The sequence below is a fragment of the Chiloscyllium plagiosum genome, chromosome 33 (genome assembly GCF_004010195.1).
Source record: "Chiloscyllium plagiosum isolate BGI_BamShark_2017 chromosome 33, ASM401019v2, whole genome shotgun sequence".
Classification (NCBI taxonomy): Eukaryota; Metazoa; Chordata; class Chondrichthyes; order Orectolobiformes; family Hemiscylliidae; genus Chiloscyllium; species Chiloscyllium plagiosum.
Window position 1 is genome coordinate 17,887,206 of NC_057742.1, and position 15,239 is coordinate 17,902,444.

The 15,239-nt window shown below is 39.7% G+C and overlaps 1 protein-coding gene across 2 annotated transcripts in view; it reads left to right on the forward strand.

Annotated features, from left to right (window-relative positions):
- LOC122539899 (protein HEG-like) overlaps positions 1–15,239 on the forward strand; it is a 90,482-nt gene that overhangs the window by 59,090 nt on the left and 16,153 nt on the right. For both annotated transcript variants that reach the window (XM_043675055.1, XM_043675056.1), the window contains exons 4-7: positions 961–1,070; positions 1,932–1,990; positions 7,759–7,901; positions 13,590–13,718. In XM_043675055.1, the coding sequence (XP_043530990.1) occupies positions 961–1,070; positions 1,932–1,990; positions 7,759–7,901; positions 13,590–13,718 (441 nt within the window). The remainder of the gene's footprint in view (positions 1–960; positions 1,071–1,931; positions 1,991–7,758; positions 7,902–13,589; positions 13,719–15,239) is intronic.

A 15,239-nucleotide genomic window follows, 5' to 3' on the forward strand; every position in this document is an offset into this window, starting at 1 on the left:
TTTTTTTTCATAATCTGGCACAATGCTTTTCATGTGCAAATAACACTTTCTTTTAAACAGTTATCAGACTGGATTGACTTTGTGGAGAAAAGCAGCCTTGTGTTGATGGTAATTTTATTGTAATTAATACTTGCTGTTGAGTAGTCTTTTTTAATATCTTCAAAGAATCGATTCAGGAGAAGAACTCCCACTTCAAGTGTGACATTTGATGATGTTGATTGAAGGGTGACACCATTATGCATGTCCAACTGCCACATTGTCAAAGTTACTGTCCTCCAGCTTCAATCTTAACCTTACCTGAACAGGATCTGTCCCCCTGCTCTCTAGCAGTATGTAAAACTGCAATGAAATCCTGATTTGCTGCCTAACCACCTTCCTCCAACTAACACCACCAAAGTAATTTGGTTGCTGCATTTATTGGATGCAGTGCCCTTTAAGAACATTTAGGAGACAAAAGATGCTACAGAAATGGACATTTTTATATAAAATAATGTTGATTAATTAAAATTTTCTATATTGACTGAGAAACCATTTGCACAGAAAATATTGGTATTAAAATATTTGCATTTCCATGATAGCCCAATTTGTCCAATATCTCTTTAAGATCTGTAGATGCTTCTTTCCTTTTGCAGTAATTTTCACTTTTGTCAAACTGTGACTGAATTGTTTTCTCTCAGTTATAATTGTACACTTTTTTTATTCGTCAGTATCTATTTGGAGAATATTTTCCGACTCCATTCTGAGTGAGTTTTATTTTTGAATTATGTTGGTTAGCAAACTGAAAATGACAATAACAGGAATTCATAGCCCATAATCTCACTCGTCCTCTGGTTTGATTCCATGAGGAAAGGAAGGCAATTTTTTTTAGCCTCATAGTTTTTATTGCTTAAGTCCTTACACTAATTGTCCAGGCTACATGGTCAATATGTCAATGTTTTGTTTCTATCTCTCTCTTTCTAGCGAGAATCTTCCCAGGAATCTTGCACTTAACAAAAAGCAATTTTACGGACGACATGAATGAAATAAACTCAAAGGCATTTTATGACACTGCAAAAGAAATAGAGAAAGAGGTTAGTTATAATCTACTTAGTCATAACTAACATACTAACCTCACATGCAACACCACAATTCTGGTTTAATGTCTGAGGAAATCTCTGGTTATGGGCAATTTGCACCCCTAATGGGGTGGAAATATTTCACATTAATCTCCTGTCAGAATCTTTTTTCTATAGTTGCGAAGAACTCCAAATTTTAGGTCTATCAGCATGATATGTTGGGCAATTTGTAATCATTGAAAACTTGGGAAGCTTTTACTAAAGTCCTTAGCAAATAGTGCCAATTGTGAAACTATGTAAATCTTATCTGGCGTTGTGTTTAAATGGTGCTGTTGGCTAGCCTCTCCTAGTTTAGTTAAGAGGGGACTGATATCCTGCTGGTTTTGTCATGATCCACTGAACAATAGTCTTTATTCAACAAGAAAAAACCTTTGTTGTCATGACAAATTGAATGGGGAGAAAACATTAGAGAATTGGTGCCTGCAATCTGTGTCTCTTTTATGTGAAGTGTTGTCTTCTGCAATGTATGACCATGTATCTTTTTATAACAGCAGTGGACCCTTTTGTGCTAGTTGATTTTCATTTCCATCCTCAAGTAATTTTATTTTGTACAGAGTTGTGTTTAGCCATATGGTTCAGTGGTATTTGTTTCTCATTTTCTTATGACTTATGTATTTTCTTTCATTTCCCACCAACTGCTGCTAACTTTAGTAATAATCGAACAACACTGTGAACGTCAAAATAATTTTGAACAACCACCATGAAACTTATTTTAATATGGTGTGAAAGTGCCGTTGCTTACAGACAGACATGTACACATTGACATGATTCCTCAAACTACTTCTTGTTTTCTGCCTTTCTCCCCACTGTTGTTAGATGGCGATCCTTTTCAAAAACGACAGTTCCTTCTACAAATCTGTTGTTCGGAAGCTTGGGTAAGTATCCATATTTAATTGCTGGGTAACCCTGACCACGTGCTAAATCCTGTTTTCAGCTTGGAAATGCATGTTTCTCTGTTTAGATGGACCGATAAGTAAGAGTTACCTCGCGGTCACTCAATAATAATCTGAACAATTTGCCCTTTGAAATGACCACAATGTAAGAAAGGAACACATAATACAATAAAACTAAAAGAAGCTCATCATAAGTAATTAATGTTCCAATGAAAGAATGGGGAATCTTCCCAACTAAATCAAAATGCATCTGCAGTTATAAGATGTTGTACGCCCTCCAGGTGCGGAATCTGGGAGTTGGGACTCTTCGACCATGCAAGCTAATGCCAAATTCTTGTATGTATCTGGCTTCTTTGTTTCTTTAATCCCATTGTTCAATTTATTCACTTCAAGTTCTTATTTTCTGCTCCTCTTTTCAGTGCATCATGCCCCAGTGATTTTACAAAGTAAAACACAGGTCTGGTTGAACAATGAAAAGAATTGGGACATCTCTTTAACAGTCCCTCAGGATTGAGGATGACTTTCTAGCATGATGGGTTCTAAGACGGCTGATAATTCCAAAGTGGAATTTGCAAACTCTGCCACGTCCAGGCAATCAGTGCTCATTGGACGTTTGTGCACTCTCTCTAATGAAGGCTGTTTGTGTTTGGTCTCTTCATCAGGATGTGGAAAATGAATCAGGATTTCCAGGACTTTGCTGTTGATCTTGAATCGATAGGCAGTAGTTGTTGAGTGAGTGCATGTTGTAAAATGATGCGCCTACGTAGATGATTCTAAACTGTCATGACACAACTTGAGGAGATATTGGCCTAAATCTCACTCTAATGTGTTCAATTGTTGTGCTCAGTCTCAAGAGTGTTATAATAATTTTGTTAACTTGGATATAACCATAGGATTCCTACAGTGTGGAAGAAGGCCAAACAGCCCATTGAGTCCACACCAACTCTCCAAAGAACATTCCTCCCAGATCCAGCTGCCTACCCAATCCCTGTAAACCATGGCTAACCCACCTAGCCTGCACACTGTGGACAATTTAGCACTGCCAACCCATCTAACCTGCTCATCTTTGGGCTGTGGGAGGAAACTGGAGCACCCAGAGGAAACCCATGCTGACATGGGAAGAATATGCCAGATCAAAACCAGATCCCTGGTGCACTGAGGTGGCAATGCTAACCACTGAGCCACCATGCTACACCACAGCATAACTTGTATACAGCTGGCATGTTCATGCAATCAGACTCCAAATCAACTCAGTATAGTTTGGGTTATTTGAGACGGTGTGTAAATTTGCATAGGTTTGCAATGTGTCTTTGTATTGTTTCAACAGGAAGGCCTCTGCCCTGATGCACACACTACATCACATGCCTGCAGTCTGCCAAGTGGCGTACATTGGTGCTGGTGCTTAAATTGAGTCGATGGAGAATTCTTGAGAATGTGCTGAAGTTTAAATAGCTCATCTCATTTGTGAATGGAAAAATTGTTCACTTGACATTATACGTAGGTGGTAATCCAAAACAGTTTACGTAAAATGTCAAATTGCCAGTTCCTTTATGTATTACAATGGATGAGGAACTCAGGCAGTAAAACCAGTGCCTTTCCTCTTCATTTACTTCAAATTGTATACACTGACTGGATAAAATTAATTCTTAAGTCAGAACTACTTGTTACAGGCAAGCCTGCTTGTACATGGAAATATCAACATCTATTATCTTCAGATGAATGGTCTATTTACTTCAAGTAGCCTTTTTAGTTCTAATGTAGGCGATGTAGCAATGTTTGGTTTTCAGTGACATTTTTTCCTTTCGGTATGATGGAACTGCGACAAAATCTACCTTGGACTAGCAAGTTTTGAGAAGATTTTTAGCTCAGGTTGAGGTTCTGGATATAGGTTTGCTTGCTGAGCTGCAAGGTTCGTTTTCAGATGTTTCGTCACCATACTATGTAACATCATCAGTTAGCCTCTGGATGAAGTACTGGTGGTATGGCCTGCTTTTTATTTGTGTGTTTAGGTTTCCTTGGGTCGGAGATGTCATTTCCTATGGTGATGCCAGTTCCTGTGGTGATGTCATTTCCTGTTCCTTTTCTCAGGGGGTGATAAATGGGATCCAAGTCAATGTGTTTGTCGATAGAGTTCCGGTTGGAATGCCATGCTTTTAGGAATTCTCACACATGTCTCTGTTTGGCTTGTCCTCGGTTGGATGTGTTGTACCAGTCAAAGTGGTGTCCCTCCTCATCTGTATGTAAAGATTCAGTGAGAGTGGATCATGTCTTTTTGTGGGTAGTTGATGTTCATGTATCCTGGTGACCAGTTTTCTGCCTGTTTGTCCAATGTAGTGTTTGTTACAGTTCTTGACGGTATTTTGTAAATTACATTTGTTTTGCTTGTTGTCTGTATAGGGTCTTTCAAGTTCATTAGCTGCTGTTTTAGTGTGTTGATGGGTTTGTGGGCTACCATGATGCCAAGAGGTCTGAGTAGCATGGCAGTCATTTCTGAGTTGTCTTTGATGTAGGGGAGAGTGGCTAGAGTTTCTGGACATGTTTTATCTGCTTGTTTGAGTTGGTTGCTGAGAAATCAGCAGACTTTGCCCTCACATACCTGGCCAGCGCAGGACTGAGTGAGTGTTGTGCTAGTCTTCCATCTGAAGTCTGGTGGCATGGTGACTCAGTGGTTAGCGCTGCTGCCTCACAGCGCCAGGGACCCGGGTTCGATTCCAGCCCCTGGCAACTTTGTGTGGAGTTTACACATTCTCCCCAGTTGGGTACCTGTTCTTTTTTTGAATACACTGTATAGGTGATTTTCCTCTGCTCTTTATAGTTCCTCTGTGCTGCAGTGTGTGGTGACTCATTGAAATTATGTTCTAATGCAGCTTCATTTGTGGATGGTGGAATGATTGCTTCTGTAGTTCAGCGTTTTGTCCGTATGTGTTGTTTTCCTGTAGACGCTGGTTTGAAGTTCCCCGTTGACTGTTCGCTCTACTGTAACATCTAGGAATGGCATTTTGTTGTTGTTTTCCTCCTCTTTACTGAAATTTATGCCAGTAAAGGTATTATTGCTGGTCTTGAAGGTTTCCTCTAATTTGTTTTATTTATTGATGACAAACGTCTCATCCACATAGCGGACCCAAAGTTTGGGTTGGATGGTTGGCAGAGCTGTTTGTTCTGCATTACTGCCTCTGCTAAGAACCCTGATACTGGAGAGTCCATGGGTGTTCCATTGGTTTGTCTGCAGGTTTTGTTGTTGAAGGTGAACATTGGACCACAACATTGTTTCAAAATTTCAGGACTTGTGCTGCTTGAGGGCAAATGAATGTAAAAGTGACCAGAACTGGGGAATGTGTTTATTGGTAGAAGATATGACCTGGGAATTCATCCAAGTTTCAATCGTTAGCACTGGAGCTTGGAGAGACTTGAGAGACCACAATATAAATATGAAACTTGGCTTCCAAATAAATATTATGAAATAAAACTAATAATAAATAAAATCTGTCAAGCAATATAAATACATACTATTAGTAATCAGAGATGCTCGCATCTTTTAAACTGAGGGAAAAAGCCTCCCAATCAACGTTCTGCACAAGCAGCCAGCAAGTTATTTCCCAATCTGAAGAACTGGGTCCAGCTTGAATTACTGAATTTGGATCTGTTGCATCTAAACACAGAATGAGTTAAAGAATGTTGTGTAACTCATTTCTGAAATTGCCCCTCTCTGTCTTGGAGCCCATTGCTTTTGCTTACTAGCCCTTCTCATTCCCTCCAAAACAAAAGATACCATTACATGTTGATGCAATGACACAAGTATTTTTTCCTTAATACAATTCTTAACTTCTGCTGTCAAGACCAATCATTAGATTGTATAGAAGTTTATAAAATTATGAGGGCTATAGATAGAGTGAATGATGGGTGTCTTTTTCCTGGGATGGGGATTTCAAGACTAGGGGCTACATTTTTAAGGTGAGAGGAGAGAGATTTAAAAAAAAAACACAAGGGGCAGATTTTTTACACAGAAGGTGGTTCAGGTGTGGAATGAACTTCCCAAGGCACAATTAGATTAGATTGCTTACAGTGTGGAAACAGGCCCTTCGGCCCAACAAGTTCTCACCGCCGAAGCGCAACCCACCCATACCCCTACATTTACCCCTTACCTAACACTACGGGCAATTTAGCATGGCTAATTCACCTGACCTGCACATCTTTGGACTGTGGGAGGAAACCGGAGCACCCAGAGGAAACCCACGCAGACACGGGGAGAACATGCAAACTCCACACAGTCAGTCGCCTGAGGCGGGAATTGAACCCGGGTCTCTGGTGCTGTGAGGCAGCAGTGCTAACCACTGTGCCACCGTGCCGCCCACAATTATAACGTTTAAAAGACATTCAAAAGAACAGAAGTAGGAAGAGTTCGGAGGGATATGGTCCAGGAGCAGGCAGGTAGGATTAGTTTAGTTTGGGATTATGTTCGGCATGGACTGGTTGGACCGAAGGGTCTGTTTCCATATGGTGTGACTCTACATACCAGGCTCATGGGCAGTTACATTCCAGTGGCTGCACCTCTGAAGTATTTTCCATCATCTCTGACACTTATCGTGACTTAAAAGCAAACCTTGGTTTTGCATTCATGTGATGAAAGGATGCACTTTAAGAAGGGCTTCAAGTAGGTGTATCCTGAAAATCTGAAATGTAAATTTTGAAAATCCTGGTTGAATTTGGAAATAGAATTGACTTCATTCGCAAGATGAAGCCATAGGGACCTTTCTTGCTTTCTGAAAAACATAAATTTGAAATATCGTTACTTGAAGGATGCAAGATGCCAAAGATTGGAAAATATAAGTAAAGCTTTAATGTAAAATGATCAAGTAAACATCAATTTAGGTGGTTACTTGTACTTTACTTCTGAAAACACAATAAAATACAGCCACAAAGACTCAGGGCTGAAAATTTCCCTTTTCCAATATAAATCTCCGAGAAAGTCCTGAGCGATTTGTCAGGTTCTTAAAAATTGTGCACATTCTTGGGAGCAACACCAAATCTTTCAGCTGAAATCTGAACTTCTGTCATTATTCCAACATGTGAACTTACAAATAATTATGAATCTGCCTGATTTCTACTATCTGTATACTTCTGTACTACAACTGCTGCACAACTCTTGGTCAATCCTTTTCCATTGCCTCTGAACTCTGGGTTTATGCATGAAGTTCGCTGCTTCCAGCTCAAAGGCCAAATCTTCTGGCTCCTCCAACATTGAACGCCTGTCTCAGAGTAAAACACACAGATAAACCCCAGAGAAAGGCAACATATTTCCATGGTAACGTGGCATGCCTGGAATGTTCCAAACATAAATTTATATTAATTAACTCTTAGCTTCAAAGCAAAACCTGAGATCCATAGAAATAGTTTAAATTTCTAATGAAATTAGAAGACTTTGTTTTATAATTTCCCAGCAAAATGAAGGTCGAGTTCTCTTTTTATGATGTTCACCCTCCTACCTCTGACCACGAAGGGGCACACGGCAAGGGGTTTTGATAGAAATACATTGGGTGGTCTTGCACCTCGTGATGTTTGGTAATATCTCACTTAAACATTTAATTTGCCAAAATTGGCATTTGTATCTCTAAAAGTAATTATAAATGAGGGATATAGATTGTTACTTTAATCTGTGGCCCAGTAAATGCTCTAAGCAATGAGTTGATTATCTATAGAGTCTTTTGTATGTATCTATGCTGATTCTGATTTGCTGTTCTTTGTCTTTTCAGAAAAGGAAGTGTTAAAGCCTTTTTAGACAATATTTTTGCATTTTCTTCCAACGCAACAGCGAACTCTGTCACCACACATATCAGATATGGTATCAAAAATTGTGCATCCTGTAAGCTAATATCGCCTTCTGACTCTTATACTAGTAAGTGAATGTTCTGTGTTAATATGGAGCTGCATTTCAATAATCCAACAGAATGCATTCTATCATTGTCTAGGCAATGACTGCTGTGTTTACAGCAAAGAAAGAGGCCTCTGAACCCATTGTGTCATGGCAGCCAAAATGCCAGCCACCCAGCCTAATCTCACTTTTCAGCAGCAGACCCATAGGCCTATAGTTTATGGCATTTAAGGCAATATAACTTTATTAAAAATGGACATCTGGATTTCTGTTTCTACTACCCTATTGAGCAGTGAATTCCAGGCTCCTACTTCCCTCATCTCCCCTCTAATCATTCTAATTGTAATTTGAAATAAAGAGCTCTACTGTTGTAATTTGGCGCTTCCCAGATCTCTCAACGATTTGTACATCTCGATCAGTTGTCCCCTCGGCCTCCTGTGGTCTAAGAAGAACAGTCCTGGCCTGTCCAATCTTCCTTCATAACTGCGTTTTTCCAGTTCTGACAAGATGTGGGTAAATCTCCTCTGTGTAACCCTATCTGGTGCATTACATCCTTTTTGTAATTAGGTGACCAGAGTTGCACATAGTACATAGGTTATGCCTTAGCAATTGATTTGTACAGTTGCACCATTACATCCTGGTCTTATATCCTATGCCTTGACTAATGAAGGATTTAGAAGGGGTTGATGTATGTGGGTTGCTTTCATGACCAGAGTTACCTGTTTGTGAGCAATAAATGTGATCTTATATTTGACAACAGGTTTTGTATTCTGAAATGCAAGTTGGATTGGTCTCATTCTTCACTTGCCTCCTCTCACCATAATCACATTTGAAAATCTTGTGGGGGGTCAGGAGAGAGTGTACACATCATTCTGTCTATTCTCTCTCCTCTGTTTAAAAGCTGTTTTTGTAGTATCTGCCATCAGCTACATCTGTATTATTACATAGTTGTGAGCTATAATTCTCAATGTTTGAAAACCTGCATCCAGACCATGGCCCTGTGGGTATTTGCTCAGAACTGCATTTCCTCAGGTAAATTGTATTCTTCTGACTAAGAAGCTCCATAGAAGCTGAAATTTATTTTTTGTCCTGGGCTATGTTCGCCAATTCAATCCATGAGAATCACATGCCCTTTTATAAGCTTGGAATATCAGGAACTGGAACTGCTTTGTTGCAGCTGTTTTCTTCTGCCTGAACTGCAGTGTCGAAGAAAATCAATGTAAGTGACAGTGAAGCAGATTTTTGAAATATTTACAGAGCCAAGTGCCAATGCAACAATGACTCGTTCATCTATTGCACCTTTAATGTAGTAACATGTTGCAAGTCACTTCACAGGAGTCTTTGGATGAATGCTGACATAAGGACAAATGATCAAAAACTTGGTTGAAGAGAAGTTTTAAGGGGTGCCTCAAAGGAGATGTTTGGGGGGGGCATGGAATTCAAGTTTTGCTGTTCTGGCAGCTGAAAGCACAGCTGCTAATGATGGAGCAATTCAAATTGGCAATGCACAAGAGGCCAGAGTTGGAATGGTGCAGAGATGTCTTAAGCCTGTCCAGCAGGCCGAGGTTATAGAGGGCAAGGCCTTGAAAGGATTTGAAAAGAAGGGTGAGAATTGTAAAACTAAACAGTTTCTGGAATGGGAGCTGTTGTCTACATCCTAACTCTATTTTGGACAACCTCAAAATTATGAAAGATGGAAAACAAGAGGGCAGCCAAATTACTGTTATCCTTCTTCGCTTGTTTTGTTCCAATTGATTTGAAAATGTTATTTTGTTGAGTGGAACACTGGCAATAACTATGGACCAGTTGTCATTGATATCCATTTACAAAACAGCTTCTACTTATGGAACACTGGTTTACATAAATTATAAACTTACAGGCTCAATATTCTTAAATTACATCTAATTACAGGATCTTTTAAATTTTGGGGCAAAGGGGAGTGTTCAGAGTAAAGTTAAATCTGCATGGTGCAACAATGTTCTGTGCTCACAATTTAACCACTTCTTTGGTGTTGTTTTTTCCAATTGCAACTGTTAGGAATTTATATTATGCTTGACCCAAGAACAGAAGAATGAGTCAAAAGCAGAAATTGCTGGCGAAACTCAGCAGATCTGGCAGCATAGAGTCATAGAGAATAACAGCAGAGAAACAGACCCTTCAGTGTCCCAACTCGTCCACGCCGACCAGATATCCTAAATTAATCTAATCCCATTTGCCATGATTTGGCCCATATCCCCCTAAACCCTTCCTATCCATGTCAAGAGTGTGGTGCTGTAAAGGCACAGCAGGCCAGGCAGAATCAGAGGAGCAGGAAAATCGACATCACGGACAAAAGCCCTTCATCAGGACTGCCTGAGATGTCAATTTCCCTCCTCCTCAGAGCATTCCTGAGGAAGGGTTTTTGCCTGAGACGTCAATTTTCCTGCTCCTCGGATGCTGCCTGACCAGCTGTGCTTTTCCAGCACCACACTCTCAACTCTAATCTCCAACATCTGCAGTCCTCACTTTTGCCTTTCCTTCATATTCATGTGCCCATCCAGATGCCTTTTAAATGTAATAGTACCAGCCTCTGGGAGAAGAAAGCAGAATCAATATCTTTAGTCCGGTGACTCTTCATTGAAATGTCATGAAAACTCTATGGCTCAAAACATTAATTCTGTTTTCTTCCCACTCACACTGCTAGACCTGCTGAGTTTCACCAGCAATTTGTTTTTATTACAAATCTCTAGAATCTGTATAGTTCTTTTATTATACAAGATTGGGTCTTTGGTATAAGATAATGAGGAACTAATGAGATAAGGAGATGATAATAAAACAAAGAACTGTGGATGCTGAAGATCTGAAACAAAAATCAAAACTGTTGGAGAAACTCAGCAGGTCCATCAACATCTGTGCAGAGAAAGCAGAATAAAAGTTTGAGTCCAATTACCCTTCTTCATAACTGAACTCCAGTTCGGAAATAGACTGTACCAAGACCCAGGATATTGGTGAGGGCATTTTTAGAATGCTGTGTCTCCATGCTATAGAAAATATGTTGTTAAAAAGATTGACAAGGATGTTGCAGGGATTGGAGGGTTTGAGTTTTGGGAGAGAGGCTGAATAGGCCGGGTCTATTTTTTCCTGGGGCATTGGAGGCTGAGGGGTGACCTTATATAGAGTTTTTTATAAAATCATGAGGGGCATGGATAAGGTGAATAACAAAAGTCCTTTGCCCAGGGTAGAGGAGTCCAAAACAAGAAGGCATATGGTTAAGGTGAGAGAGAAAAGTTTTAAAAGGGACCTAAGGGGCAACATTTTCATGTATATGGAATGAGCAGGAGACAAAAACGCTGAAGATGCTGGAATCCAAAGTAAACATGCAGGAAGCTGGAAGAAAACAGCAAGCCAGGCAGCACCAGAACGTGGAGAAGTTGACGTTTCGGGTGTAACCCTTCTTCAGGACTGGAGGTGGGTTTCGGGGGAGCATCTGAGGGAGGCAGAGAACTTCTTCAAAGTGGGCAGTCTGAGGAAGTGATGGAGCCAAGTACAATTGCAACATTTAAAAGGCATCTGACTGGGTATATGACTAGGAAGGGTTTGGAGAGATATGGGCCAAATTCTGGAAGATGGGACTAAATCAGTTTAGGATATCTGGTCGGCGTGGACGAGTTGGACCGAAGGGTCACTTTCCATGCTGTATGACTCAATGACTAATGAGAGATGCACTCTCAGAGAATAGTATTATGTGCACTAGTGTAAGTAAGGGTTGGCAAAAACCACAGAACCTGACAGCAGTCACTTATAGGTAACGCAGAATCATTTCAGGCAACAAACTACCAGCAGAGATGCAAACTCACGAATCTGCAGAATAAAACTTCTGGTGCCTCGAAACACAAATTGTTTGAGAGGGGAATTAATGTAACAGATTGCAGTTTGCTAACCATAACTTTGTGGCATTCATTGAAACAGGATTCCTTTTGTGCATTTTGGAGTGGTCAGCATTTAAATCCGAGATAAAAAAATAAAATATCTAGGAAAGAATGCAATCTGTAGTGAGGTTTGGAATGTGTTACAATCCATTGTGTTTGGATTTCAATGGAGGCTGAAAGACAACTGCCCAGCACAATGGAGTGAGACAAAGAGAGTGACAAATTGGCTGTGATCTATAGAAACAGGCTCCTGAGCGAGAGTGCTGGAAGCAAAGATAGACAGATTGCACAGGTGCACAAAGAGGGATAAGACCTCTCAGACTATTGGTTGGAGGTATCAAATTACAGAGTAAGAGAGCAGAAATACAGGTCATAAGCAGTCCAGTATTTTATTTTCTCAAGGGTGACTCTATCGGTGGTTCCAAAGCCATCATTTTGATGGTGATTACCTCCCTCTTGCCGTTATTCATAATACTTAACTTCAGAAGGTTAGAATGATTTAGAAACATTTAATTACATGTGCTTCCTTGGAGTCTACAAAAGATTGTGAAAGTTGCAGCAAATTCTGAAAATACTGTCTCCACAATCCCACATAGCCACATTTGGTAAGGTTTGTTATTTTAAGACTCAGCATGTACTTGCTGTCAACAGCTTTTGAGCAAAGTTTGGCCCTCAATCATGTATTTAATGATCACTGCACTCTAGTGACTTCACTTGCCACCATAGTGCAGAGGTTTAATAATGGGAAGCAATTTACAACAGTTACTCACACAGAGAGTGAGATGGTCCATAGCTTTATGTCAGCTTTTTCATTAGATTGTGGACTGGAAATGAACTTTACCAACTATTTGACATAGTGGGTCCATTTTTAAGCAATGAACTGAAGTTTTTTTAAAAAATATGGAACTTTTTCGAAAATCAACATCTACAATATTTTGGGGTGGACATTTGTAAGGAAGACAGGGACATATTTAAGAACGTTAACTCTGCTTTCTCTGCACAGATGTTGCCAGACCTGCTGAGTTTCTCCAACAAACTGTTTCTGTTTGTTTTAAATCTCCAGCATCTGCAGTGCTTTCTTTAATATTTAAGACCTTTCTATTTTGAAGTTATTTGTAACACATGTTTTACATCTGCTTGATGCTGTGTAAGCAGTTGTATTGTTTTCCAAGGTTAAAATACAAGGCAGGGGGGCAGTATTGAATGATCTCAGCTCTTCATAAAGTAATTTTCAAAGGTCGTCCATTACCACTAAATATCTAGTGCCTGCTGCAGTGTAGCCTCTGCACAAAACCACTGCAGCGTTATTGGCTTCGAAACAATTGTTACAACTTGCAAGCTAATGTTTTCCACTTCAATTCTGTGGCTGGACTGCCAAAGCTAAGAGGAATGCCTGTTGGCAGCTTGATTAGCCATCATACTGGGTTAGAGATGGAAGGGTTTCTTTCTTAAAATTAACTTCTGTTTTAGCTATAGAGGAATGTTTACCTTTGTTGATATGACGCATAGTCACATTGGCCATGCATTTACCTATCGATTTGGAAATAAATCTTGCGTGATATATGTTCAACCGGAATCGGTTGAACTAATATTACAGCGGTTGAGGGGCAGGTCCTCTTGAGGTGTTTGCTTTACTGGAGGGAATATTTGAAGCAAAGGATGGAGTAGAGCTGCAGCAAAAGCAGATTTTGCCAAATTCCAAATAATATTGAAAACAACTGGAGCAAATTTCTTGTAACTGAAGTTTCATTTTCATGTTTTGCTTTTCTTTTCCCCAAACCCCCACTTTTTTTTTTGTAAAAAGGCCAAACCGTATGCAGCCTGAACCCTTGCGATAACAGCACCTCACAATGTAATGAAAGCAATGGGATTGTTACCTGCAACTGTCTGTCCGGCTACTTCAAGTTTGCTGCTTCTGATTCAAGCTGCAAAGGTGGGTGACAATTCTCCAGTGAATGTGCTTTTCAATACATATACAGCAATGACGTGCATTTGTATAATGCATTTAACATTGTAAAATACCCCAGACAAAAGAGCAACAGCAAACATCATTTGACACAGCAGCATATGACCACACATTGGAATGAAATGCTAAATGCATGTTTGAAGAGATTGGCTCACTTTACAAAGCAGAAAAATGCCAAGAGGTTTAGGGCAGATCTGATGTATGGGGTATGGGCAGATGAGAGCAGAGTCGGTAAATGTGCAGTGATTTAAAATCGTTGATATGTAAAGAGGCAGAATTGGATGGGTATAAAGATTTCCATGGGTTCTGTTACTGAAGGGTGCAACAGAAAGGGTTGTGGAAATGCCATGACATGTGATGAGGGCAGCCAAAATTTGAACTGTATAGGTCGTTCTGTTATAATGCGTGTTTCGTTAATGCAAATTTGCTGTAATGTAATTGACAAATTGGGGAAACTGGTTTTATCGCACGAACATTTAGAAATGCGTTGGCTGTAACACTGTTGCATTGCCAACAATTTAAGCACTGTTTCTACAGCACAATTTTTCTAAAACGCAGGATTGCACAAGAACACAACCATTGCGTTAAAGAAGAATTGTACTGGTCACCTTCGTAATTGTTTATAACACTTTCCGTATAATGTATTTTGTTGACTTTTGAGGCCAGATCTGTCATTTCAGAGTTGGTTGTTCTTACTGGTTATTCTGTTGGTGAGGTCATGTGACATGTTTTTAAAGTTACTGGTGAAAATACGATCATAAGTTCCAAATTCTATCCATCACTGGAGAGGAGCCACCAAAGTAAGGCCTTGCGCATTTGTTGGTCTTGCAAAATAATCCATCCCTATGGGCTCTTGAAATGGATTAAGATCTGAAGGGCAAAGTAACTTGTAAAAATTTCCTTAATTTCCATGTTGTGTGAATCCAGTGATTTGATTGTCATACACCATGAATTTCAAAGAGTAGAATTATACTCTGCTGCAGGATTTTGCTTCAAACTTACCAGATTTGTTGCTCTTTACTTTTGCACATGTCTGGCAATCTGTTAGTTAATGTTGAACCACAATGATAATCTGTCCCTGCCAGTGTCATTCTGAAACCAACCCTCATCACTAGATAATATGATGCATCTGCATACTTCTCCATTAAAGCTACCACTGAACTCTTTATTTCCAAAAAGCTTTAGATATCTGTACATTAGAATAGGAAATATGTATTGTAGCTGAATGCTAAATGTATCTTTCACATAATCAAAGAGTCCAAATCTCACTAACCTGCTAATTAATCTACAGCCCAGAGAAGATAAAATGGCCCAAGAAATACTGGATGCTTTAGTGGTAACCCTTCATGATTCTATAGACTCTGGAACAGTTTCTATGGATTGGGAGGTAGCTCATGTAACCCCAGTATTTTTTCAAAAAAGGAAGCCGCAATAGAACAGGGAATTAGAGACCAGTTTTCCTGACATCAATGGTGGGAAAATGCTGTA